At 37.0% G+C, this 26727-nt stretch overlaps 2 protein-coding genes and 1 long non-coding RNA gene across 3 annotated transcripts; 1 reads left to right on the plus strand and 2 right to left on the minus strand.

Annotated features, from left to right (window-relative positions):
• Positions 1–327: 327 nt before the first annotated feature.
• Positions 328–12083, minus strand: LOC113042002 (uncharacterized). The gene is made up of 7 exons (XM_026200603.1): positions 11863–12083; positions 9748–9792; positions 8968–9195; positions 2824–3105; positions 2023–2307; positions 944–1183; positions 328–836 (listed from the first exon to the last, which is right to left on the minus strand). The coding sequence occupies exons 1-7, from the start codon at positions 11891–11893 to the stop codon at positions 658–660; spliced, it is 1290 nt and encodes a 429-aa protein (XP_026056388.1). The 5' UTR covers positions 11894–12083; the 3' UTR covers positions 328–657.
• A 7019-nt stretch (positions 12084–19102) lies between these two features.
• On the minus strand, positions 19103–25383 carry LOC113041993 (uncharacterized). The gene is made up of 7 exons (XM_026200592.1): positions 25246–25383; positions 24307–24351; positions 23365–23592; positions 22947–23228; positions 21623–21904; positions 21076–21315; positions 19103–20199 (listed from the first exon to the last, which is right to left on the minus strand). The coding sequence occupies exons 1-7, from the start codon at positions 25355–25357 to the stop codon at positions 19580–19582; spliced, it is 1809 nt and encodes a 602-aa protein (XP_026056377.1). The 5' UTR covers positions 25358–25383; the 3' UTR covers positions 19103–19579.
• Positions 21795–23040, plus strand: LOC113042063 (uncharacterized). The gene is made up of 2 exons (XR_003275530.1): positions 21795–21928; positions 22908–23040. It is a non-coding gene; the product is annotated as an uncharacterized LOC113042063 (long non-coding RNA).
• Positions 25384–26727: the final 1344 nt, after the last annotated feature.

Genomic DNA, 26727 nt, shown 5'->3' on the forward strand with positions numbered 1-26727 from the left:
GGGTCCTGGGGGCAGTAGAACAAGGACACAGGTTAGTGTTTCTAAAGGGTAAGTATACTTTATGTCTGGTTGGTCATGATGCATCAGAGGCTCATGAGACAACAGCGTATGGTCTGTTCCTGTTTGAGGGTTGACGGTGAACACTGGAGTGTTTTAATAGTGCCTTAATGAGATTGTTAATGCGGAGCAGGTGCGGGTGATCAGAACTCAGGGGAGCGTGAGCATTGTGGATTTGCCTGATCCCTGACAAAATGAAGTTAATGCAGCAGAACAATTAATATATTAAAAATAAAATATTTTTATGTAAAAAAAAATTCCAGGCGTTGTGGCTTGATGTCTTTTATTAATGTTCATATTTTTCATAACCAAAATATCATATTCACAAAGAGTTGATCCACTTGTCAGAGAGATGTTACAACACATTACAAGAACAGAACTTTCAAATATATATTATAATCATATTTAAGCTTCACCCCAGATTCAAACTTAAAATTAAAGGTTCTGACAACATACCAGTTGTGCACACAAACCACTCTACCAACCCAAACTGTATAATGATGAGCACAACATATATGTTATACACTCACTGACCACTTTATAAGGTACACCTTGCTAGTACTGGGATGGACACACTTTTACCTTCAGAACTGCCTCTGTTTAGCGTACATAGCGTACACTCATCAGAGTGTCTTGATCTGCATCCCGTCCAGGTGCTTGTATACCCATTCTTCCACATCTTCTGTACTTCAGCACAATGATCAGCACAATGATGATCACGAACAAAATCAGGGCTGGGACCAGAATGTACCACATGTGTCCGAACTCCACTGGTTGATCTGAGAGAAAGAATTTATGATGAGATAAATGTTATGTGAATTTAAAATTGCATGTTATAGTTAGTGCATTAAACATCACTTCAGTCAACTTGAATGAGTTTGAGTACCTGTGTAGTTGTGGATGTCGCTGAAACGGGAGAAACCGTTCCCACAGTCCCTCCGGCATCTGTACTCTCCTTCTTTCTCTACGTTAATAGACTCATCGTTTTCAGATCGTTTTTCGCGAGTGAATGGGTCATTAAAGGGTGTGTGATACCAGTGGTAGGATGTGCAGCTGGCAGGACAGTCAGGACAGGAACACTTCAGACTGTTAGCAGATGCTGAAATCACTGCAGCAGGAGGTCCACCTGTAAAACACAGAAATATGATTTACAAACCCGTACTGTGGGTCACTGATGATTTCAGACGATTATAGTATTACAGTTTACAGTATATACAGTGCTATTTACACAGTGCCTTTGTTTTTTACTAAATTGTAACTGGTCCAAATTAGGCAGAATAAAAAAGAACGAATAAATTTTTGTCCCCCTTTATTAAAGCAATAAATCAAGAGAGGCTGTGATTTTTACAATGGGTGAAGGTTTTTAGGCACAATGCAAATTTACTTCGAATTTCAAATGTTTCTATTTATTACACAATTACTATCAGATGTTTTTGTGAATGTGTATCTTTAGGGATTAGTAATATGAGCGTTAATTATGTTAATTCTGTTTTGTATCTCAGCATTTTCAGGATCATGTGCCACCAGTTAAGATCATGGGATAAATATGCTTAAATGTATAAGTTCTGACATATTTAGAGAGTAATTAGACTGATTTAAACCAATAACTGATTGATTGAAAGTACTGACTCATAAGAATCATTTGTTCATGAACTGGACCATGCAGGTCGTGTAGAATCCTTGTTTTTGGGCGCAGCCAGTGAAAACAATGAAAGAGAAAGATGTAATGGTTTGCTCTTTTAATTTTATGTTAGATTGCTAACTTTCATTTACTTAACATTTTAAATATTGTTATCAGGATCTTTATTATTAATTTATTATTATTATTATTAACATTATTTATATTGTTACAAATAGTACTGCATGATATTCTTACGTATGTTAAAGAACACCGTGGTACCATGTCCAAAAATAAAGCAGGTACTTTCTTTAGTTAGTATATGCAGATGATTGTTGTTGGTTTACCTATAACTTTTAACTCCTGAGCATCAGCATCTCCGTCCTTCATTGCAGCTTTTGCACTGATGTGTGTGTACCTGTAGGTGGCGTGGCAGCTGTACATGCCGTTATCACTTTGTGTGGCATTGGTGATGGTGTAGGTGTCTTCAGGTGAGCTCTTTGGGAGTGATTTATTATTCTTATAGAAGACGGCCTTGTCCAGCTTTGGTTTACCCCAGACTTCACATCTGAGGGTCAAATTCTCCCCCTTCAGAGCAGGAACGGCCGGAGGAACCAACATCACCATGAGCTCTGAGAAACACAAACACAGGTCAGACTGCACATGCTGCTGAAAGAAACCTTCATCTAAACTTTTAGCAGATTAAATTTGTTTTAAAATTGAAGTTCTTTGTATATATATAGTATTAATGACATCATGTTGCACTCACATGCATATCCACATTTTTGGTTTCTCAGTCCATTATTAAATTTACCGTATGATTCAGATGATTATTTTGATATGTGCAGTTATCGTGAAATTTGGATTCATACTTGTCAAGTATAGATGTTAAATGAATTATAAGAGCATTGCCAGACTGATGGGAACTAACTGACATAACTTATGAAAGATAACAGTCTGCATAATGCAATTAGAAGTGGACTACAAATGCAACAGAAAATGAAGGTTTTTGTTTTTTAAGTGGGCTTCAGTGTTGCTTTGGACCCCACTGCATTGTTTTGACATTTATTGTATCGACAAACCTCAAAGTACCGTTTATCTACACACAAATGATCTGAAATACAACAGGAAGTGGAGTAATGAGTAACCTGTCATTTTCAGCGTCACTGCATTGCTTCGAAGAACTGTTGTATTTTTCTTGCACCAGAAAGTGGCTCTTTCTGCCTCCTTAAATTCTGCAAAAAAAACAGCTCTCTTCATCTCCTTATTAATATCGAGTCCTATAGCGAAGGTGTTCACTCCCCTCAACACATAACAAATCCAGTTCTCCAGATCATCATCATCCGTCTGAAGCACCAGGTTTCTTCCTTCTCCTTTGGTCATCACAGCACCTCCAACAGATGGAGAGAGCTGAGCGTGAGGCTCCAGATCTGAGAGAGAGAGAGAGAGAGAGAGAGAGAGAGAGAGAGAGAGAGAGAGAGAGAGAGAGAGAGAGAGAGAGGAGAGAGAGAGAGAGAGAGAGAGAGAGAGAGAGAGAGAGAGAGAGAGAGAGAGAGAGAGAGAGAGAGAGAGAGAGAGAGAGAGAGAGAGACTTTTGACTTTTAACCCCCTTTTATTACAAAATATTCAAGGTTTAGTTAAACCTTACATAGATTAAAAAGTTATTTAAAACACAAACATATGATAATAAATAGCGCAGAAAACAAGGCAAGGCAATAGCACAATTAAATATACATTTGCAAAACACCATCAAAATCAGATTCACATATGCACTGGTTAACTCCCCAAATGTGATTGAAAGTCTCCAGGTCTTTAACCAAGGAATAGTATGCATATTCCACCTTTAATCTAGTTTTAATTAACCCTTTTAAAATTAACATTGCATCAGTTGACACAGCATTATTTATTTTGCTTTTACGTGAAATCCATATTCCCATTTTTGCTTGCCCAAACAAAAAATTAAGCAAAACATGGATCTGCTTTCTGTTTCTGTTATACTTCGGTCCATATATAAATAACATGGGTGAAAACACTTCTCCCAAAACAGTACACCATTCTTCTAATTGAGAAAATAATGGCACAAGCCTCCCACATTGAAGAAATAAATGAAAAACAGTTTCAGTCATCCCACAAAAAGGACATCCCTCCTGAACCTGGGGATCGAGGTGTGCTCTGTATCTGTTTGTAGCTATTAACCCATGCACAACTCTCCACTGAAGGTCTCCGGACCTTTTTTCAATGGGAGGCTTATACAAGGCCCTCCAGCAACCCTTCGGGGAAGAGCCTGATCCGAATAGCTCTTGCCATTTCGACTCTTTAACTCCTCCTAAAGACTGAGAGTGTGAAACTTTTACACATGTGGCGTACAGTGCTTTCTTCTCAGTTTTACTGAAACCGTTCAGTTTAGGTGTCTTGAAGGTCAACAAAGACCCCTCCTTTTCTTCAAATATACCCACATCCGGAATTATTCTTAGTTCAGGAAAAGTTAAGTCCATATCTTCATTTGTTTCCACACTGCGTTTAAAATCTGTTGATAGGCTCTCGAGAATTTCATTTAGCAGTTTTTGTGTCCGACGAATTGATCTTATTCCAATCTTGGAAGCTAGCATTTCAGGAGTCATCCATCCATCTGAAGTTATTAAATGTCCAATCTTTACAACTCCTGCAGCCTTTAAAAGATTCCTCATCGATGGTGATTTTAGGATCGCTGACTCCACCATAGAATTGTATATTAGGGGTTCCTCCCTTGACCAGTGACCCCCCTCATCCGTGATGTCTCTTGTGATATTAAAAGTCCTCCAGGCTTTGAACACTGAGTGATAAAAGGAAGTTAATCCAGTCAAATCAACATGTTGAATGTCCAGAAGAAACAATTGTTTATCCAGCCCCATCCCTCCTGCTCTTCTAAGGAGGGCAGAAGCTACTCCAGACCAGCTTACATCCATTCCGTAGAGAAATCTTTTTACTGTCTGTAGTCTGAAAGTCTTAATTCTGCTTTTTACATCCACTAGTCCTTGTCCACCTTCTTGTCTGGGCAGAAACAAAGTTGATGCTCTTATCCAGTGGTTACCGGACCAAAAAAAGTCTGTTAAGCGTTTTTTGGATTTTTACAACCAAATCTTCAGGAGGTTCCAGAATGTTCATTTTGTGCCATAGCGTTGAGGCTACAAGGTTGTTGCAGACCAGGGCTCTTCCTCTATAGGATAACTGGGGTAGCAGCCAATGCCAGCAAGACAACCGAGCACACACCTTCTCCACCAGGCCCTCCCAATTCTGTCTCTTATAATCCTCCCTTCCTAAAAACACCCCCAAATATTTTAACCCAGATTTTCCCCATTTTAAATTACCTGGGAGAGCTGGAGTGTTATGGTCTAGACCACACCACATTGCATCACTTTTTGCCCAGTTTACTTTTGCAGAAGAAGCTTTACCATAACTTAATAAAATCTCTTTTAAAACCTGAACATCGTTAACATTCCTTAAAACAACAGTAATGTCATCAGCATAAGCTGAAACTTTTACAAAATCATTAAAAATTGCACCTTGTACCTTCAAACCCATTAAACTCTCTCTTAGTTTACATAGAAGAGGTTCAATAGCTAAGCTGTAAAGCTGACCAGAAAGTGGGCATCCTTGTCTGATACCCCTCTGTACCTTAACAGGGACACTTAGGCCTCCTGCTATCTTTACCATACATGTAGCATTATTGTACAACAACTTTATCATTTTCCTAAATTCCTCTCCAAACCCAAAAGCTTCTAATACTTTAAAAAGATATTGATGATCAACACGATCAAACGCTTTCTCCTGATCTAGTGACAGTATTCCAACATCTATATTATTACACATTGCATAATCAATAACATCACGTACTAGATGCAAATTATCAGCAATACATCTGTCTTTTATACAGTAAGATTGATCTTTGTGTATAATTTTGAACAATATTTTGTTCAATCTGTTGGCAAGGCACTTTGATAAAAGTTTGTATTCAGTGCAGAGGATTGCCAAAGGTCTCCAGTTCTTTAACAGGGTAAGATCACCTTTTTTTGGAAGCAATGTTAATACAGCCCGTTGGCAGCTCTTTGGTAGAAAACCAGTACGATTACATTCCTTTAGCACCTCAAATAAATCAGATCCAAGTGTTGTCCAGAAATGCTTATAAAATTCACCAGGAAGTCCATCTATGCCTGGGGTACGACCCAACGAAAGACCCGTTACGGCATCACTTAATTCCGCAAAGGTTAATCCAGATTCCAGTGCTTGCTTATCTTCTTCATTTAAACAAGGAAGATCTTGTAGGAATCCATTTTGTATCGGAATGTCTATGTCCTCAGGTGAGTATAAATGTGAATAGAAATTCACTGCTAGTCTACGCATTTCCACAGGTTCAGATGTACATTGTCCATTGTCATTCTTCAGGTTATACATTTGGTTAACTTGCACACTCTTGCGTTCCAGATTGAAAAAAAAAGAGGTGGGACTGTCCATATCCTTTATTGATAGGAATCGGTTTCTCACAAGAGCTCCTTTAACCTTTTCATTTAATATAGAGCTCAATTTTAATTTCTTCTCAGACCACTCATTTACATTGGAAGAAAGATCTCCTATCATATTTTTTTCAATGGCAAGGATTTCTCTTTCAAGCCATTCCAGAGACCGTTTCAAACTAAAATTAGAGTGAGATGTATACTGCTGACAAAATTCCCTTATATGAACTTTTCCAACTTCCCACCAAAGAATAACACTATCAAATCTTATTTTCTCTTTTTTCCAGGTCTCCCAAAAATGTTTAAAAGATTCACAAAAACTCCGGTCTTGTAACAATTTGACATTAAAATGCCAGTAAACACTTCTGTTTTTCTTAGAATTCAAAGTACAGTCAATAGTGATTAATTTGTGATCAGTGAAGGATGCAGGGACAATAGCTGTATTAATAATTCTACTTTTCATACTATTAGATAAGTACAGTCTATCCAGTCGTGCTGCTGAAATCCTCCCATCACTAACCTTTACCCATGTATATTGTTTAACAGAGGGATTATTTTCTCTCCATATATCAGTAAGATTGGAGGTTTTAATAACATTTTCAAGTACTGTTGGTGACTGAAAATGGGGTTCTTCTCCATTTCTATCAAGCAAGGCATTAAGTGTGCAGTTCCAGTCTCCAGCTAAGATAGTAAAACCATTACCTTGCTGTTGTCCTAAAAACACTTTCAATTTGTTAAAAAAAATAATTCTCTCAGCTCCTATATTAGGTGCATATACACTCACAAACGTGAAGACAAGACCATTTAAATCAACCTTAACTGCTAAACATCTTCCTGGTTCAATTTCCTTTTTTCCCAAAACTTTGGCTTTTATAGAGGGAGAAAAGAGAATAGCAGTTCCTGCACTCAGGTTAGTCCCATGTGTGAGCACACATTCATTCCTCCACCACAATCGCCAGTCAACCTCATTGTTTACATCACTATGAGTTTCTTGTAAGAAAATTACATCTAATTTCTTTAACTTGATGAATTCTATCACTATATCAGCTTTACTCTTATCCCTCATCCCATTAACATTTAGGGATCCCACGCGTAAGGTTTCCATAAGAGGGAAAAAGATTAGAAAAAGAACAGTCAGAAAGATATGTGTATTAGCCATAGTAATTAGTTATATTTTCCTCTTTTTGGTTTCCCTTTCCCTGTCTTAGACTTTTTACGAATATCAGTTATATGTTTTTTTAACCTAAAACGTTTCTGTTGTGATAGCTCATCATTATTGCAACTTTTCCTTGCCCACATTACAGAAGAGATAAACTTATCCAGATCTGGGAAAAATTCACTCACTTCCGTGCTTCTACCTTTTGTCTCATCCAGGAAAGTATTAATTTGTGCCACAGTATACAATCCTTCTGTGTCTACTTTTGACATTTCTGACCCTTCAGACCAATGCCCATCATCTTTCACACTATCATCTGTGTACTGAGATAACCCATCCATATCATCCACCGAGCATTGCTCAGCTACTTGTATACCAGTCTGAGATACACACTCATTTTCTTTTGCTTCCTCAACATCATCATTTTCAGTTATAACAATCGCAGAACTGCATCCAGCCTGCTCACTACTCTCCACATCCACACCAGCATCGCTTTCACTCACCTCATTGTGCCCGTAGACCTCCCCTAACGGCCTTTTGTTCGGTTTCTTAGGTAGTTGTTTATCCTGTGCTACTGTCGTATTATCCTCAGTATCACTGGTATCATTGCGATGAGCTGATCCGTTTTCAGTCGCATTAACAGGCAGCTGCTGCTCAACATCCGCTGTTTTATTGGGACAGGAGAAGCGTTTGTGGCCTATATTTCCACAAGCAAAGCACTTTAGATTGTCAGTACTTGCATACAGCATATATGATCCATCTCCATGACTTACACGGAACGAGATCTCTAATGTGCGCTCCGATGAAGTCAGAAACATTAACACTTGTCTCCTAAATGACAAAACGTGTTTGAGATCAGTGTTTTTACATCCTAATGGAATGTTTCTGACCGGACTTGCGATTTTACCGTATCGGGTTAATTCTTTAACAATCGCCTCATTCGAGACAAAAGGCGGTACATTAGAAATAGTGACTTTAGTTGCCGGAGCCGTTAAAGGAGTAACGGGCACAAACATTTCCTTAATCCATAATCCATTCTCAGTCACCTGGTGAACTAACTGCTCTGTTTTTAAAAACACGATGACTGCTTTGTTCATCCGCGATGCTGAGAGAATATTGTCGAAGCCTATAATTTCTCCCACCACCACGAGAACATCCTCCACGCTCACGCCAAGTTCAGGTACACACCTGCAGCCATTACGCAACGACAGGTGTGAGACTCCCTGACTAACTTCAGAGGCCATACCGACACGCGACAAAAACCGCGAGCGGCTTCAAATACTCAATAATCTTAAAACAATTATTATTAAGAACAAAGAGGAGGAGAAAAAAAAAATAAATAAATAAGAAAACACTTTCAAAATGCTCAATTTACACGCTCGCTCTAACCAGCACGCTCAGACGCCCCACTACACTCGTACGTACGTACGCACAGAGAGAGAGGGAGAGAGAGAGAGAGAGAGAGAGAGAGAGAGAGAGAGAGAGAGAGAGAGAGAGAGAGAGAGAGAGAGAGAGAGAGAGAGAGAGAGAGAGAGAGAGAGAGAGAGAGAGAGAGAGAGAGAGAGAGAGAGAGAGAGAAGGAGATCATGAGACACAGCAGGAGGAACAGAGCAGACGATCATAAACGTTTAGGATGGTGTTCATACCCAGTACAGTGAGTGTGAACGGGTCACTCTTCATTCCTCCCTGCTCACATTCATACACCCCGTTGTTGTCTGGTGTCACTGCTGTAAGAAGCATTAAATAATCCTGATGTGTTTGTGACGATGTTTCGTTAATAAACCATGTTGTTGGTTTACTCCCTCCTTCACGGTTACAGATCAGAGTGATGTCATCTCCAGCATACACCTGAGGGAACTTCGGCCGAAGAGTCACTGAGAGAAAGAGAACAGACATACTATAAACCCAAATCTTTTATAATGGCAGGTTGTCTGACTTCTCTACTATTATGAAATATAATTGATTAGCAATTATTGAACACAGTGATTTAGTGCTGTAAAATAAAAAAAGAACATAAACTTTCTGGAATGTATAATTAAAAGGTTAATCTGTTCATTCATCCATTCATGCATGCATTTATACATTCCTGCTTGCATGCCAGCCTACATTTGTACATGCATGCATTTATGTGTTTATGCATGCATTAAATAAACAAATGCATAAATTAATACTTTTCATGTCTACGCTAGAAACATCAGGATGCTTTTTGTGTTATGATGTCTTTGTCACTATCTACACATATTATTAGTTATTACAGATCTGCACTTGAATTCGCTCAACTCTGTGCTCAGAATAGATTTAAAACTGTTTGATATTAAATATTTTGTTGTTTTGAGGATCAGGTAGAAAACATATGTAGGCACTGAATTTGACCACATTTTGTGGTTTACAGAAAATTGTGTCATAAAACATGTTTTTATATTCACCTATTGGTTTCTGTCCCTTGTTCCCCCTTATGAGAGCCAACAGCACTGTGACATAAAAAGTGACATAAAAATAATTAATGTGGGATTATTATATGGATAATGAAACTACATCTTTACTTTATGCAGAGTCAAAAAAAAAAAAAAAAAAAATTACAGTTGCACCTTCCCAATCTTCTGATAAGAACCAGTTTTAACCTTTAACCCATTTTAAAAAGGATTAAACTTGCAGATTTATTGGATGAAACCGACACACCAAGTCAGTTTTGGATGCATATTGACTAAATCAAAGACGGAGAGTTACTGACCTGCTGCAATTCTTAGACCACGTTTAAAATCTGGGTTTTTATCCCCATTGACCATAGAAATAAACAGGTTTTAGGGCTCTGAAGAGTGTAAATATACACTATGTGTATAACAAAATACAATATAGTGACCAGGCTGAATTACTTATAAAAAAAAAAAAAAAAAAAAATTAATTAATCCTCTACAAACTTGTACAAATGAAAAATTTAAAATGACAACCAGCGGATAAGAACATTCCTGTAGCTAATTTTATACAATGATTACAAAATTTGTCTAGTTTTAAAAAAGGTATACATTTAATGATTAAAATTAAATTAACCGTTTAATGTCATCGGGCCCCATGGTGGGACGCCTACATTTACTTCACTATATTACAATTAAATCCTAATCTAATCATGACAAACTATATATCGTTCGAAAGGTCTAAGACTAAATGGATTTTTTACATTTTATCTTTTTTGTTACAAATTATGTAGGAAAAGTAATAGATTAATTTATGGCAAGAGTGCGCCTCAAAAACCTACATTATAACAGGAGTTCTGACCTTTGTCAAAAAAAGTTATTCGTTGCCTTTGTTGTGAACAGTTAACAGGTTAAAAAATTAGCATTAGCATTTTTATATAGACTGTTATTTATGAGCTTAATTTCCATTTATTGAGCCTGAAATTTAGGAATTTGGGTCAATACTGATCATTAAACAATATTTTGCTAAATGTGCTTTTGTGCTGAAACCTTGGCTGGTTTAGGCCTGTCATTGACAAATAAATAAATATATCTTTGAAGTGCCGCTCCTATCTCTTTGAATGGGGAAACATCAATATCTCCAAAACTGTTCACTAAGCTTAGGATTAAAAAAAAAAAATCACCAAAGAAACATCAACTGTGTCGTAAATGTTGTTACTTTTGCTCAAATTGTGTTATAAAAAGCTGATGATAGAGGATGATAGAAGCAATCAAAAACTAACAAAAGATCAACAAACCAGTCTCAGTTAGCCTAATACCTGACACAGCTTAACACAGTACACGTAGCAACGTATTTATTATTTATATATATATATATATATATATATATATATATATATATATATATATATATATATATCACACGTTCATCGTCATGTTTCGGGGTGTGGAAATGTCGCCACAATAACAGATCGGTGAGTAAAACTCTCAGACGTATTTTATAGATTCTATGATGCAAACTTTAAATATTTTATATACTTTTGAAAGTGTTTAGTTGATCCTGATAAGCGCTTGTCGTCACAGTTGTAAACACGACGGATTTCTATTTTAATGAGGGGGTTTGGCTGGACTTCATCTTTGTTTCCAGATGGAATGTAAAAGAATGCTGGAAATCCTGTAGAATTAAGCCAATCCCATGACTTCAACACTCCTGAAGTGTTTCCACTTTTGTGTCCCATATGCATCAGACGTCTGTGGGCGTGACGTCTGAGGCTGAGACTACCATAATCTTATCACTGATGAAGTAAATTAAATGTTAGATTTGTAAAATACACAGAAGGTTTTTATGAACAACATAAACACTTCTTATTTACTTCTTATATAAAAACCTTTTACTGTTATAAAAACACATATTTAAGCATTATTGGAATTGAATTGTCAGAATAAACATGCAAAGCAAGTCGTGCTTGTCATCGAATCTAACCAAAGTGTGTCGTCATCTAGGCTCTCACAGCAGATTCTGAGCAACTGCAGTGCCTGACCTCAGCGGCTGATCTGGGTTTGCTCTCGCAGTACACATTTTCTAACTAGAATGCATTGCTTTTTTTTTAAGAAGCTTAGTGTTTTTACCTGACAGTGTCAGCAGGGACCTCATGTCCATCACCCGATCTGAGCCACGCTGTCCTTCAGAAAGAGAAATGCTGTATGACTGTCTGATGGACAGAAAGCATGTGCAAATGTTTCTTTGAAGTTGATAAAGAAATGCTTTTTCATAAGTTTTCTTGACGTTAGACGTTATGTTGTCTTCCACTCTGGTCTGTACTTTTCTTCACACCAGGGGCGAGGCCAGAAATATTGAATTGGGTGGGCCCACATCAGGCCCCCAGCCAGCCCAGTTCCTTTGTTTTCTTTTTCAAAAGTTGACCCTTCTGCAGTTCCCCACCTCATTTTGTTATTACTTATAAGATTCAAATACTTCATTTTGGTGATTTTTTTTATGCTCTAATTTGTGCTGGATTAGCTTGTCTGCTGGTATTTTAACAAAACACCTGTGATTTCAAAGCTGAGTTTTCAGCATCATTACACCAGTCTTCATTGTCACATGATCCTTTAAAAACCATCCTAATATGCTGATTTGCTACTTAAGAAAAAATTCTAATTATTATTATTATTATTATTATTAATAATATTTAAAACATTAAAGTAATTTTTTTTCCAAGATTCTTGGATGAATATAAAGATCCAAAGATCAGCATTTATCTGTTAAAGGTCCACACAATCGGTCCACGGAAGATATCTGATGGGTGAAGGTTTCTTGCATGTTTCTTTTCTTTTAGACAAGCAATATTTTCTTAAGTCCTTCAGACCAAGACAAACATCCCTAGAGATAGAGACAGGAACTAACAATTGGAATGTGCATTGATCATGTTATCACCTCTTGAGACAAAAGGCATTTTGCATGAAAGACACTGGGAAATGCACAAACTCTACATTGAGCAAAATATCTCTTAACTCTTAGGGTCTTTATCACCTTTTAGTCTACTTCTTGTAAAATTGACACCATTTTACCAGTCACCCTGAGACAATTCAAATGACACCAAACCAAACAGGACTGTAAATATTACTTGCATTCATGTAGAACATTATACTATTGATGAAGTGGAAAAAGGATGGGTAAGGAAGGGGATGAGATAGAACTGGAAACAAACAGTATGTGAGAGAGGTGTTTCCTGTCTTGCAGATGCTTGTGTATATGTTTGTATTGTCTGTTTCTCAGGATATCAAAGTATCTGAGGTTTTGTCATCCTGACATCTGAAGTTTAGCCCGTGGGCCAGGTTAGGATTAGGATCCTTCAGTTCAATCTCTTTCTCTTTCTCTGACTCTTTATTTTCATGTTTAATCATGTCACTAATTGTGGGGTGGAGCAGGAATTTAGTGAACCACTTAACGCAAAGGAAACAGGCTTTCATGTGCTGTTTTGGAGTGTTCAGTGGGTGGATAGAGCAGCAGTGCAACACTGTTTTCTTGTGAGACTGTGAATGGGCGAGTGATCTATGGCAAAGTAATGCCAAACTACTTCTGTGTTTAAAGAGTGTTGGCTGGATACTGTGACTGCAATGGGATTTTTACATCTAACCTAGTGTTTGTTTTCCTCTTGCCTGTTGGCTACAGCTGTTATTGTATGTGAGTGCATGAATTGTACGTCACAGGCTAGAGTGGGTTTATTTCCTTTTTTATTTATTCCTTTTTTTTGTGTGGGCAGAGCCAGGGTAGTGCAAGAGACTTCACTGGGAAGTGGGTTTTGGTTCTTTTTTTTTCTCGAACTCAAGACGTTTGCAGTGTCATGTAGTATGAACCTTAATGTCTTTTAACCATATTTATGCTGTGAGTGTGCAGTGTGTAGACGTTGAGCTCTAGTGTGTACTACTTAAAAGGCTCTGTGCCTCTGTTCACGGGTGATAGTGAGAACTTAGCCTTCTCTTAGTGTTTTCTCAAACAGCTTTACTGGCTCCCATACTGATGGCTTGGTGATTTCTAGTTAGATTTATCTGTTTGATTTTATTTAGTTTTCTGTCTGGCCAACCAACGCCTTCAGTTATCTTTTAATAAAGATTGTATTATTATACTTCTACAAACATGTGTCTGCATATTTTGATTGGGGCAGAGTTTCCCTTGCTCTGACACCTGCACTAACCAGCTAAGCTCAAGGGGTGGCGTAGTCAGTTGTACAATTAGGGGGCCGCCACATTTTGGCGTAGTTGGCAGGGTCCCTTTTTATTATCTATGTCTATGTGACTTGTAGGTGCACAAGGAAGCTATGCTGGTGGAAGTGTTCCCCTGCCAGTACGAAGAGAGCAGGCTGTATATCTGCCTAGAGAGATATGGTGCCATAAATTATACACCTCCACAACAACTGGGTCACTTTCTATTGAATAGTGGGCCGAAGAAGTGCAAAGTTGCATTAGGTCGAGGTACTTGTCTGATTTTGAAAAGGCAATGTTTTTGTAAGACCATTTAGAGGGTGAGGCCCGAAGTAAGATTAAATATCGACCTGTACCTGTAAGGGAAAATCCTACAGAAATAATTTCAGTCTTAAACGAGGTGTATAGATGTTCTAAGTCCAATGTATATTGGCAGCAGTGTTTTTTTTTGATAGAAAACAAAGAGAAAATGAGTCATTATTTGAGTTTTCCCATACATTTAAGGGAAAAAATGGGACCCTGGGACCCAAATGTAGTTACCCCTGGTATATTGGGTATGAACATACTTTCAGAGTGCTACAGGGCTCTCTTTGAGCAGCATGGTTCGCAGTTCTTCCACTCCCCTTTAGTCAATTCAGCGGCCCCAGCAGCTCTACGGGCCCTGCGACATTGTGAGATTGTCAAGACCCTCTTCAACGCCCCTAAGCCATTTAAGATTACAGTCCAGAGGAAGTCTCCAATCTGCCTTAGGGCCGATACCCTGAATATGGTTCTAGTCTGGAGACCGCAGAGTTCTTGCTTGAGCCATTAGGTTTTGAAGATGGACAATTGCCTGAATGTCTTCTGGTGTCTCCCACCTTGGTCTCTGCCAAAAAAGGCCTTTTGTATGCCCCTGTAGTCAATGTTGGGTGTACTGAAGTGTGGCTTTCCCCCTGTCGTGTCGTTGGGACTTTGCAAGCAGTGTTGGCGACCTAGTTTGGAAACAAATCTATCACCTTTGAGCCCTCATGGGAAGAGTGTTGCGCTTATGTCTTTACCCGGGAGGCAATAGCTTGCCCCCAGTGTCTCTGATTCTGTTCTCTCTGACCTGGAGAGAATGACTCCACACCAGGTTGTCCAAGCCAAGACCCTCTTTGCCTGGTATGGAAGCATTTCTCCAAGGGTGATGGAAATTTGGGATGCACCTCCCTGATTGCTCATGAGATTCCCTTAGTTGATGATGCCCCAGTCTGTCAGCCCTATCGACGAATTCCGCCCTCTCAGTATGAGACCGTGGATGCACACATCCAACAGCTCCTCGAGAGCCAAGTTATAAGAGAAAGCAGCAGTCCTTACTCTTCCCCCATCCTCCTGGTAATAAAGAAAGATGGGAGTTTTCGTCTTTGTTTGGATTACCGGCAGTTGAACTTCAAGACCCATCGTCATCGTCATACCCTCTCCCCAGGAAAGAATAGTACTTAGATGTCCTTTCTGAGGCAAGATGGTTTTCCATTCTTGATCTCGCAAGCGGGTATATCCAAGTCCCAGTGGCAGATAAAGATAAGTTGAAGATCGCCTTTTGCAAAATGCAAAACCAAAACAGGACCATTTTCATTTTACTTTTCCAAAAAGAGGACAGTGAGGGCAAGAGGTAGATGGACAGGATACAGGTGGGTGGGGGTTGCTGAGTGGGGAGGTTTGAGAAAGTTGAGATGCAGTTTGACCAATGGTGGCAAGCGAGAATGATCAAAGTAATGAAAAATGAACAGCTGCAGATGTTTATGACTTGAACTGTATAAACAATCACACTGCCAATAATGAGCCTAGTTGAATTCCAAGTAAAGGGTTTGGTCTTCTGGCACACATAATCCCATTGTTTCATAAAAAAAATAAAAAATTATAATAATAAAAAATAAAAGTATAAAAAAAAACATATTCTTTGTTTTTAGTGTTAGTTCAGGTGAAGTGGATTTGTAATTTTGATATCAGATCTCTCTTCTCTTCTCTTCTCTTCTCTTCTCTCCTCTCCTCTCCTCTCCTCTCCTCGCTCCAGACAAATGTGACCATAGAAAAAAAAAAACACTTTGAAATTAAAATTAATAGATAATCTGAAATCTGAATGAATGATCTTTCCATTGATGTATGGTTTGTTAGGAGGATTAATATTTGTCTGAGATACAACTGTCTAAGAATCTGAGGGTGGAAAAAAATTTACCTATTTAGAAAATCATCTTAAAATTTGTCCAAATGAAGTTCTTAGCAATGCATTTTACTAATAAAAAAGTACATTTTGATATATTTATGGTAGACAATTTACAAAATATTTCCCCGGAACATGATCTTTACTTCATATCCTAATGATTTGTGGCATAAAAGAAAAATGGATACTTTTGACCCATTCAATGTATGCAGCTTAAGACATTTTTTTTTTTTAAATCATGCATAAAATAAAAATGTATTAAACAAAAATGTTATTTGATGAAATATAAAATATATAATTGATTAATTGAAAGAATGAATAAACATAATACTGTAACAACTACATACAGTCTATCAAAAAAAAAGAAGGAGTAGAAGAGATATCTAAACAAAATGAAATTAACTTTAATTGGGAGCGTATTTTAAAGCTTTATACTCTGCACTGGCTTCTCTCCAGTTTCCACATGCCTGGACTTCCTTTCTGCTTAAACTCTGCATCTGCTGCTTCCTTTCTTCCTTCTGCTGATTTGAATTTCCTGACTGCACAAGCCATTTCTTTTCTAAAAAGCCAGTTATACATGCCAAAAATAAAATAATAAATAAAAATAAATAAAAATTGGCAAATGTAATTTATTTAATAAATGTGAGTAATAATTAATGAAGGTTCAAGGCAGCCCACTTTATCTAGCACACTTGGAAAAAAGTGGGCTATCTATTTAACCACCCTACAAAATAATAATAAAAATAAAATAATGAAAAAAACCTACTAAAAAACTTAGAGTTTGTAATATTTCTGAGTCTCAAAGCTTTCATAGTCATTTACATTATTTCTGTTCTTTATTTTTATATATCTAAGAAAATGTTCAGTTTTTAACTTTTGTTTAAAGTAAACCATATGAATCTGATCCAAATGGTATAAAGGTTTTATCTGAATAAAAAGGTATCAAGACCAAGAAAGAAGCAGAGGATTAATTTATTTACAATTTAATTTGACACACTCAGAATTCAGAATTGAATTTTAATAAAAACTAAAATGACAAACCAAATCACTCCTGCAGTGACCTTGTGAATCTCAACAGGACTGGATTTGATAATGGTCACCAATTTGCCCTTTAGTGGAGAAAGATTGAATTACAGTAGCATTGCAGTAAAAAAATGTCATATTCCATATTGTATTCAGTTATACAGCTGTGCTTATTTTGATATTTAATAAAGCTCTTTTCAATCAATTAATAAAGCTGAAAATGCATTAAGTTATTAAAGTGCTTTATAAAAACAACAAAACAAAAATGCACATGAACAAAAATTAAGAAATAAAACATGAACATAAACATGATGAAACCATGAGACTACAGTGCAAATGAAACATGATGAAACAATGAAACAGATATGATGCAAATGCATTTGCAATTGAATAAGAGTGACACAAGCTGAGAAATATTATAGACAGCATAATCAGCATAACTATAAATTCACACAGATATTCCCAATAACTTGTTTGATGCAATTCTGTGTGAATGCAATTGCCTGTATGAAACTACTGATAGTAATATATATAGGTGAAGTCGTGGCCTAATGGTTAGTTTGACTCCTAATCCTAAGGTTGTGGGTTTGGGTTTAAGGCCAGCAATACCCACGACTGTGGTGCCCTTGAGCAAAGCACAAAAACCCCAACTGCTCCCAGGTGACACAGCATAAATGACTGCCCACTGCTCCGGGTGTGTGTGTGTGTGTGCATGTGTGTGCTCTTGTTTTTGTGTCATATCAGGACACAACTCTGTATAATGACATGGGTATGACACAGGTATTACAAGGAGAGGGTGACTTATGAGGACATAACCCATTTTTCAAAACGCTTATAAATCATACAGAATGAGTTTTTTTTTTTTGAGAAAGTAAAAATGCACAAAGTTTCCTTTGAGGGTTAGGGTTAGGTTTAGGGTTAGGTGTAGGGCCATAGAAAATACAGTTTGTACAGTATAAAAACCATTATGCCTATGGGATGAACCCACTTTTCACAAACACCATACTTGGCTGTATGTCATTTCACTTTTACTTGTGCTGGGCAACGATTAATTGCAATTAATTGCTTCCAAATGTAATGGCATCCTAATATAACAGTTACTGAATGTGGTGAACCCAAATGTGGTTACAACATCAATACTTGACCAAGAACATGGGCAACATGAGGGCTATCTATGTGAAACAATTCAGGTCACATGACAAGAACCAACCAATGAGAGACAAGATACATGACCCAAAGAATGACAAGGGAACCACATGACAGAACATGACTGTTGCCAAGCTACAATGAACATGAACCACTGACAAAACCTAAATTGCACATTACATCAAAATAAAAGTTTGTGTTCACATTATATATGTGACCCTGGACCTCAAAACCAGTCAAAAGGGTCAATTTCTGAAATCTGAAAAAATAATCTTTCCATTGCTGTATGGTTTGATAGGAGGACAATATTTGTCTGAGATACAACTATTTGAAAATCTGGAATCTGAGGGTGCAAATAAATCAAAATACTGAGAAAATCACCTGATGTCAAATTATGTCAAAATGAAGTTCTTAGCAGTGCATATTACTAATCAAAAAATATCTCTTGATATATTTACAGTAGGAAATTTACAAAATATGTTCATGGAATATGATTTTTACTTAATATCCTAATGCTTTTTGGTGTAAAAGAAATATATACATTCATATGTGTGTATTTGTATATACATAATAAATACGCACAGCACACACACATACTATATAAAAGAACGATCATTGCCCAGCACTAAATACACTTTGTTTGATGCTTATTTATATGCGATACCTTGGAATTTCTGTGCTTTAAATCCTTCTGTGTTATTGCAAGAAAACTTTTTTTTTTATTATTATTGTGGTCTTCTTTGACTTATTATATACATAATAATGTATCTGGATTCTCAACGTGTATGAAGCTGTCTGTGGAAACTGTACTCTTGCATATTTTTTTCTTTTTTTTGAGTAAACTGTATTTATATGTGCTTATATGTTATATTAGACTTTAAAGCTGAAGTGTGTTAATCTATTTCTTCACCACTAACTTGTGGAAAAACTTCAGAGTGAAATTAGTTTGGTCTTCCAGGAATTGATGTGACGGTATAAAGTGGTGTTTCTGATCGTAATAGAGTCGGATCTGAATGAGAGTTGCATTTTGATGAAGTTGCAGGTTAAAGATCATTGGTCTGGTTCTTGATTTGTCAGATTTGGAGGTACCCTTGCATTACAAATAATAAAACACACATGTTAATGTTTTTTTCTTTTTTTGGGTGGAGTACCAAGTATCCCTTTAATACATTACATTTAATACAAGAACCTGCATTAGATTAACTGTTGTAACTATTGGCAATGTTTTTTTTTTTTGCCTTCAATGACTAAACAGCCATTTGACTATTATTGGTGCTTACTGTTTCCCAGCTTCCTTCATTCGTTCTCTTTGCCCATCTGTTTCTTCACTTCTTCATATGGATTGTCCTCCACTGCCACGGTCTCGTAATCTTTGTCTTTCTGAGGAAGCTGCTCGTATCCTCCCTCTGCTTCTCCTGCCGGCTTCTTTGAGTCGTCTGAACTCAGTGTTTGGTACACTTCAGCTTTGACGCTCTTAAGAGCCTCGTACCCACCTTGACCTTGACCTTGACCTTGACCTTCACTCTGACCCTCTACTGGTCCTACTGTGTGGTACACATCCACTTTGATGCTCTTAAGAGCCTCGTACCCACCTTGAGCTTGACCTTCACTCTGACCCTCTACAGGTCCTACTGCTCCTACTGTATGGTACACGCCCTCCTCCTGCGTCTTTTGCAGGGGTTCGTAACCCCCCTCGGCCTGGTCCTTGCTCGTGCCCTCGCCCAGGGTGTGGTAAACCGCCTTGTCCTTGAGTTGGATTTGCTCATAGTCTCCAGTTGTCGTCTTGTCTTTATCCTGTTTGGTCTCCTGGATGGCGCTTCCTCCACGTCTGCGTTTCAGCGCGATCAGCAAGATGATCAGCAGCCCGATAAAGATCAGAAGCGCTGCCACCAAGATGGGCACCACGTTTGCAGTCACTGATTCAGAGAGAAAGAGAGAGGATGTAAATTAATGCTTAAAATAAAAATGAGAAGTAGTGTGCTTGCACAGTCGTCAAGTGAGAATTGAAAGTGGCTGTACGTGTGGAAGAATTGACTATAAGGCAGACTTTGATTTTTGACTCGAATTTGGGGTCTTATAGTTTTTATAATTCTGAGTCTCAAAGCTTTCATACTCATTTTTTTTTTTTGATTCTTTTTTTTTTTTTTTTTTTTAAGAAAATGTTTAGTTTTTAACTTTTGTTCAAAGTAAACCATATGAATCTGATCCAAATGTTGTATTGGAAGTAGACAATACAAAATTAAAAAAATTAAAAACATGAGAGAAAGAGAGAGGATGCACATTCATTTTAAAAATAAAATCGAGAAGTAGTGTGCAGTCGTCAAGTGAGAATTGAAAGTAACTATTTTGCTATACTCTACATGAATATGCATGAAAAATAAAAGACACCACAAAGATTTGCATGCTTGTGTTTTGGTCTGAAACTTTTAGGTGTCATTGACACTTCAGGAATCTTTTCTGCTGTTAACTACCTCAGAAAATAACCTACACTCATCCCTCATCTTGCAAAGAACAAACAAAAATTATGTTTATAGGTTATTACTGTTAAATTCGAATTAAAACCATGAAAACATTTTTTTTTTTTGTCATTTGAAATAAAACTAAAACTTTTTTTATTTTATTTTATTTCAAATATTTTCCAAATTAACAATTTAATTCAATCATTTACATTTATAAATAACAAATAAAATAGACAAACAACAACATAAAGAAAACCTCAACTAAAAAAAAAAGTTAATAAAACCAGTAATAAAATGAAAGTCTAAAGAGCATGTTTGTGTGTGAATGAGTACCTGTGTAGCTGTAGACATGGCTGAAACGGGAGAAACCGTTCCCACAGTCCCTCCGGCATTTGTACTCTCCTTCTTTCTCTACGGTAATAGACTCATCGTTTTCAGATCGTTTTTTGCGAGTGAATGGGTCATTAAAGGGTGTGTGATACCAGTGGTAGGATGTGCAGCTGGCAGGACAGTCAGGACAGGAACACTTCAGACTGTTAGTAGACGCTGAAATCACTGCAGCAGGAGGTCCACCTGTAAAACACAGAAATATGACTTACAAACCCGTACTGTGGAGCACTGATGATTTCAGACGATTATAGTATTCAAACTGAAAACTGTGTTTACTCCTCTGTATATACATATGTAGGGCTTTAATAAATTATCATACATTTGTGTATAGTCCTTAAATGTATTACTGTTTTTTTGCACTTATTTGATAAAGAACACTATAGATAGTACCATGTCCCAATACTTACTGATATTTTTTTGTTAGTATATGTGGTCGTAGTGTTTCTTTATTAATGAAAGTGTGAGGTAATGCAGCTGTTGTTGTGTTTACCTATAACTTTTAACTCCTGAGCATCAGAATCTCCGTCCTTCATTGCAGCTCCTGTGCTGATGTGTGTAAACCTGTAGGTGGCGTGGCAGCTGTACATGCCGTTATCACTTTGTGTGGCATTGGTGATGGTGTATGTGTCTTCAGGTGAGCTCTTGATTTGTGTTTTATCCTTATAGAAGACAGTCTTGTCCAGCTGTGGTCCACCCCAGACTTCACATCTGAGGGTCACAGGCTCCCCCTTCAGAGCAGGAACGGCCGGAGGAACCAACATCACCATGAGCTCTGAGAAACAGAGAACACACACAGGTCAGACTGCACATCCTTTCATTTAAATATCCAGTCAAATTAAGTGATGTGAATTCAATGATGAACTGCCTTTAATTGAAAAATGTGTGTTTACTATTGTTATTCTGCATTATTGACACACCATTTTCCTAATTAATGCTGTACAGTTGCTTTGACACAATCTCTATTGTTAAAAGCACGAAATAAATAAAGGTGACTTGACTTTGAATTCATCCTATTGCCAGTGCAAGTAAAACCTAACAAATGTTTGGCATGTATACAGATAAAAAAGAAAAATAAATATATATATATATATTTTTAGGAAAACAGTCCAAAATGTTGATGACACAATATCACATTGCACTTGCAGGTGTCCAATTAAATGCTCTGTAGAGTGAGAAAAGCCTTCATGAAACCTAATAGCAAACCTTCATTTCTTCAGATCTTTTTTAATGCTTTGAAGCATACACAGTTTTCAGTAAAATATCTGCGCAGCAGCAGAATACTGTTTCCAGTTGCTCTCCAAATTAGTCTCATGGCTGTTTGTGAAATGGCTTTGAGATTCTGTAGATCCTTTTTTGTAGATCTTTTCTTTCTTTCTCTCTTTCTTTCTGTCTTTCTTTCTTTCTTTCTTTCTTTCTTGCTTATGTTTCAGACTGATGGGAACTAGCTGACAGAAAGCTTTTCTGGGAAAGACATCGGTCTGCATAGTGAATAGAGAAGTGGACTGAGGAGACATATGATCACTCTGTGGTCAAATATTAATGCAATCCCTTTTTTGTAAATGTTTTTGTAAATGGTTAGAATTGCATCTTATGATAATGTAAACACAACATGAACCATTTTTCAAAATCGAATTTGTTTTGCTTGTTTTGAACACCAACACTTTCATTGCATGAACACAACAGTCAAAAGATTCTTCAAAGTATCTCTTTCTGTCTTTCACCGAGTCGTACAGGTTTAGAACGTAATGAATTTATATCCCTTTCTCTACACACAGGTGATCTGAAATACAACAGGAAGTGGAGTAATGAGTCACCTGTCTTTTTCAGCGTCACTGCATTGCTTCGAAGAAATGCTTGCTTTTTCTTGCACCAGAAAGTGGCTCTTTCTGCCTCCTTAAATTCTGCAAATATAACCGCTCTCTTCATGTCCTTATTAATATCTGGAACTATAAGGAAAGTGCTCACTCCCCTCAACACATAACAAATCCAGTTCTCCAGATCATCATCATCCGTCTGCAGCACCAGGTTTCTTCCGTCTCCTTTGGTCATCACAGCACCTCCAACAGATGAAGAGAGCTGAGCGTGAGGCTCCAGATCTGAGAGAGAGACAGAGAGAGAGAGAGAGAGAGAGAGAGAGAGAGAGAGAGAGAGAGAGAGAGAGAGAGAGAGATCATGAGACACAGCAGGAGGAACAGAACAGGTGATCATGAGCGTTTAGGATGGTGTTCATACTCAGTACAGTGAGTGTGAACGGGTCACTCTTCGTTCCTCCCTGATCACATTCATACACCCCGTTGTTGTCTGGTGTCACTGCTGTAAGAAGCATTAAATAATCCTGATGTGTTTGTGATGGTCTGTTGTTAATAATCCATGTTGTTGGTTTACTCCCTCCTCCAATGTTACAGATCAGAGTGATGTCATCTCCAGCATACACCTGAGGGAACTTTGGCCGGAGAGACACTGAGAGAAAGAGAACAGACAAACTGTATAAAACACAAATCATCTGTAATTGCAGATCGTCTGATTACTATTATGAAATATGAAAGATTGACCATAATTGAAGACTAGTGATTTAGTTCAGTCTGCTCTTGAATAAAGATGACACCTGGAGAAGTTTGCTTTCTTTAGTTCAGTTCTTTATATGTGTGTATTTATGAATTAAGTTATTTTTTTAAGTTATGCATTTATATAGTTTCAGCCCTCTCTCTGATTTAACTTCGAACTGAATGTTTTGGGCTGCGTCTGTGTAAATGCATCCGTTGGGCTGTGGGTCTGCTGTGGAGTTTAGTTTTTGACCGTCTCTAATTGATGTGAAATGTGCCACAAGTGATCAGGGATCTTAATGCTGCTGGTTTTTAACATTAAATTAATTCATTAAACATTAAATTAAGTCTCGTCTCTGTTGTCCATTGATTATTTCGGTCTACAGCAGACTCCTTGCTGTGGCCACGGCTGAAATCACTTTGGACTTGGTTGGAAGCTCATTATAAATGACCCTCTGTGAGATACTAAATATTTATGCATAACATTAGTAATTTCATAATAGATTTAATCACATTAAATGTGTTTTGTTTTGCTCAAGCAGAGCTGATCATCTTTACCACATGTATTATTTCAGTTGATTTGATCATGTGCACAATCTATAGAAGTGTGTGCAAAGAAATGTGTATTTACCTGTTGGTTTCTGTCCCTCGCCGCCCCTTATGAGAGCCAACAACACTGTGGATTAAAAAGATTATTTAAAATAGTATTATTTCTGGACTAAGAATCTACAGCTTTATTTTGATTTGCATTTGCAAATGAGACGACCACACCCAGTTAGTTTTGTATCTGTTATGACTTCACTGTCCGCATGCATTTACATTTATTCATTTAGCTGACGCTTTTATCCAAAGCGACTTAAAATTTGCTATATATGTCAGAGGTCGCACACCTCTGGAGAAACTAGGGGTTAAATGTCTTGCTCAGGGACATATTGGTGTCTCACAGTTCATTTATTGTTCATTTATCAGCGCAGTAGAACCAGCAGTGTCCGAAATCCAGATAATCAATGAACATTACTACATATCTCTCTGGTCGGTCAACTGCAACTTACAGTGGTGAAACATTCCTAAATGATATATTCATATAATATTTATTTATTTAATCAAATAAAAAAATTAATCACCCAACAAACTTAATTGGAATTGGTATTGTGCATCACGAAAGCTTGTTAATAATGCAAAATATTGAATACAAGTACCACAACTATTTGAAAGTTATCGTTGCATCTAAACATTGTTTGTGGCACTGTGATGAAAATCTTTGTAACAGCATTGTCATATTAGTGCAAGCATAGCCAAAAAGAATATCATTCATATTTTCTGTGATCATTCATTTCATTGAAATAAGATCATTTGTAGAAAACTGTCAACGTTTATCATCATTTAATGTCAGTGTATTATCAGACAAACAAAGATTGTTAAAATATTTTGCCTCTTGAGTTGAGTGAAAGCTATAAACTTGCTTAAAGTAAACTTCAACTTTAATGCAGCAAAGAGCAAGAGTTTGTCAAAACATCCAGACATTGATTACACAGAATCAGACAATAAGATGATGCTCTTGTGTTTTTACCTGATATTAACAGCAGAGACCTCATGTCCATCAGACGAGCTGATCTGCACTGTCTGTCAGAAAGAGAAATATGACCATCTGATGGACAGAGAGATGAGCCGTGTGCAGACATTTAGGGAAGTGGCCTTAAAGTGGTTCATCAGTCTCATTGCTCTTAGACTCAGCTGTGTGTGTGTGTGAATGTTTTAATTATTTCTGGTTATTCAGGGTGGGTTTTTTTTCACTTATGGCACATATGGCAACGGGTTTGCCGCATCCCTCAGTCACACTGAGTCAGCATTGTGTGTTTGACAGCTCATTTCAGCTGTGTGTTTGTGTTCAAGCACATAGCACTGTTTTCTATTTGCAGTTTGGTTGTTATCAGGTTTTGCATTATTTACAGAATGTGTGAAGTCATGGTATGTAGATGGTCAGTGATCAAGAACTGAGCGCCTCACACTCCAAATTAAGCAAGAAAAAAAAAGACTCACTTATTTTAGTTATTATATTAATTATTAACATAAATACATGATTTCTTATTAGACCTTTTGTGTTACGACAAAGTAAGCATGTTTAATTTGCTGTAAGTTATAAACTATACTGTATCTATTTTTCAGATTACAGATAATTTCATGCATCATTTTAGAGTGCATTCATTTTTTTTTTATTTTGCATCAATTCTGTTAATGCTCAGATAATATTTAGGACATTCTAGAATATAGTTTTAATGATTATCAAGAATGCATGTTAAAATTATATGAATCTACTATTTATGTGCATTCTTTTACATATTTAACAGTTATTTATCTTTTTTTCTTGCCTTAATGTTCATGTTAATGCTCAATGCAGTGTGACACTTAAAGTGAGTTCATTAAATCTGCACTTTACTATTGTGCTACTAGTAGCTACTACTATTATGCATGAATTAACAAAAATACTAGATGCATGTCAAATATATTTCTTGCATCAACTGCAAAAAAAAAAAAAAAAAAAAAAAATTACAATGGAAAATGAAATAAAAGGAAAGGAAAGTTCAAATACTAGTGCTGAACTAATATTACACTGGGGTTTTTATGTGAGTAATTAAAAAACATTTTTAGTGAAAGATTGTCTGATAAATGTACGTATCTGTAGTTAAACCTCTGTTAAAAGCTTTTTCACTTATCCTTGTGTGAACTGTTTTGTGAATTGTCAGTTTTGGCAAAGCAATTGTTCTTTCCTGTGAAAGTGTTTCATGTCTCAAACATTAATAACCATCCTTAACCACACTCTCATTTTTACTAAGCAGCGTTTGGTGTCTTTTTTTTCTTTTTTCTTTTTTTGCAACATGCAGAAGCTCAGTACTTTTTTTTGTATTTCCTTAATGTGCAGAAGTTTATAAAAGCAGACAAGTGTTGTAAAACGAAAGCTTACTGAACCGTTCAGATGCATTTGGGCTGTCATAGAGTATGTGGTCTTGATTTTTATTTTAAAATGGTTAATAAATTTGCATTTGGTCCTTTC

The sequence above is a fragment of the Carassius auratus genome, chromosome 24, assembly GCF_003368295.1.
Source record: "Carassius auratus strain Wakin chromosome 24, ASM336829v1, whole genome shotgun sequence".
Taxonomy (NCBI): Eukaryota; Metazoa; Chordata; class Actinopteri; order Cypriniformes; family Cyprinidae; genus Carassius; species Carassius auratus.

What these genes read in the sequence shown, in the direction of transcription:
- LOC113042002 (XM_026200603.1), bottom strand. Translation starts at nt 11,893, where the DNA reads ATGGACATGAGGTCCCTGCTGACACTGTCAG. An exon ending in AGTGACGCTGAAAATGACAG is followed by an intron (nt 2,308 to 2,823) that starts GTTACTCATTAC and finishes TGTGTTTCTCAG; the next exon opens with AGCTCATGGTGATGTTGGTT. An exon ending in TCAGGAGTTAAAAGTTATAG is followed by an intron (nt 1,184 to 2,022) that starts GTAAACCAACAA and finishes TGTGTTTTACAG; the next exon opens with GTGGACCTCCTGCTGCAGTG.
- LOC113041993 (XM_026200592.1), bottom strand. Translation starts at nt 25,357, where the DNA reads ATGTCTGCACACGGCTCATCTCTCTGTCCATCAGATGGTCATATTTCT. An exon ending in GTTCACACTCACTGTACTGA is followed by an intron (nt 23,229 to 23,364) that starts GTATGAACACCA and finishes TCTCTCTCTCAG; the next exon opens with ATCTGGAGCCTCACGCTCAG. An exon ending in AGTGACGCTGAAAAAGACAG is followed by an intron (nt 21,905 to 22,946) that starts GTGACTCATTAC and finishes TCTGTTTCTCAG; the next exon opens with AGCTCATGGTGATGTTGGTT.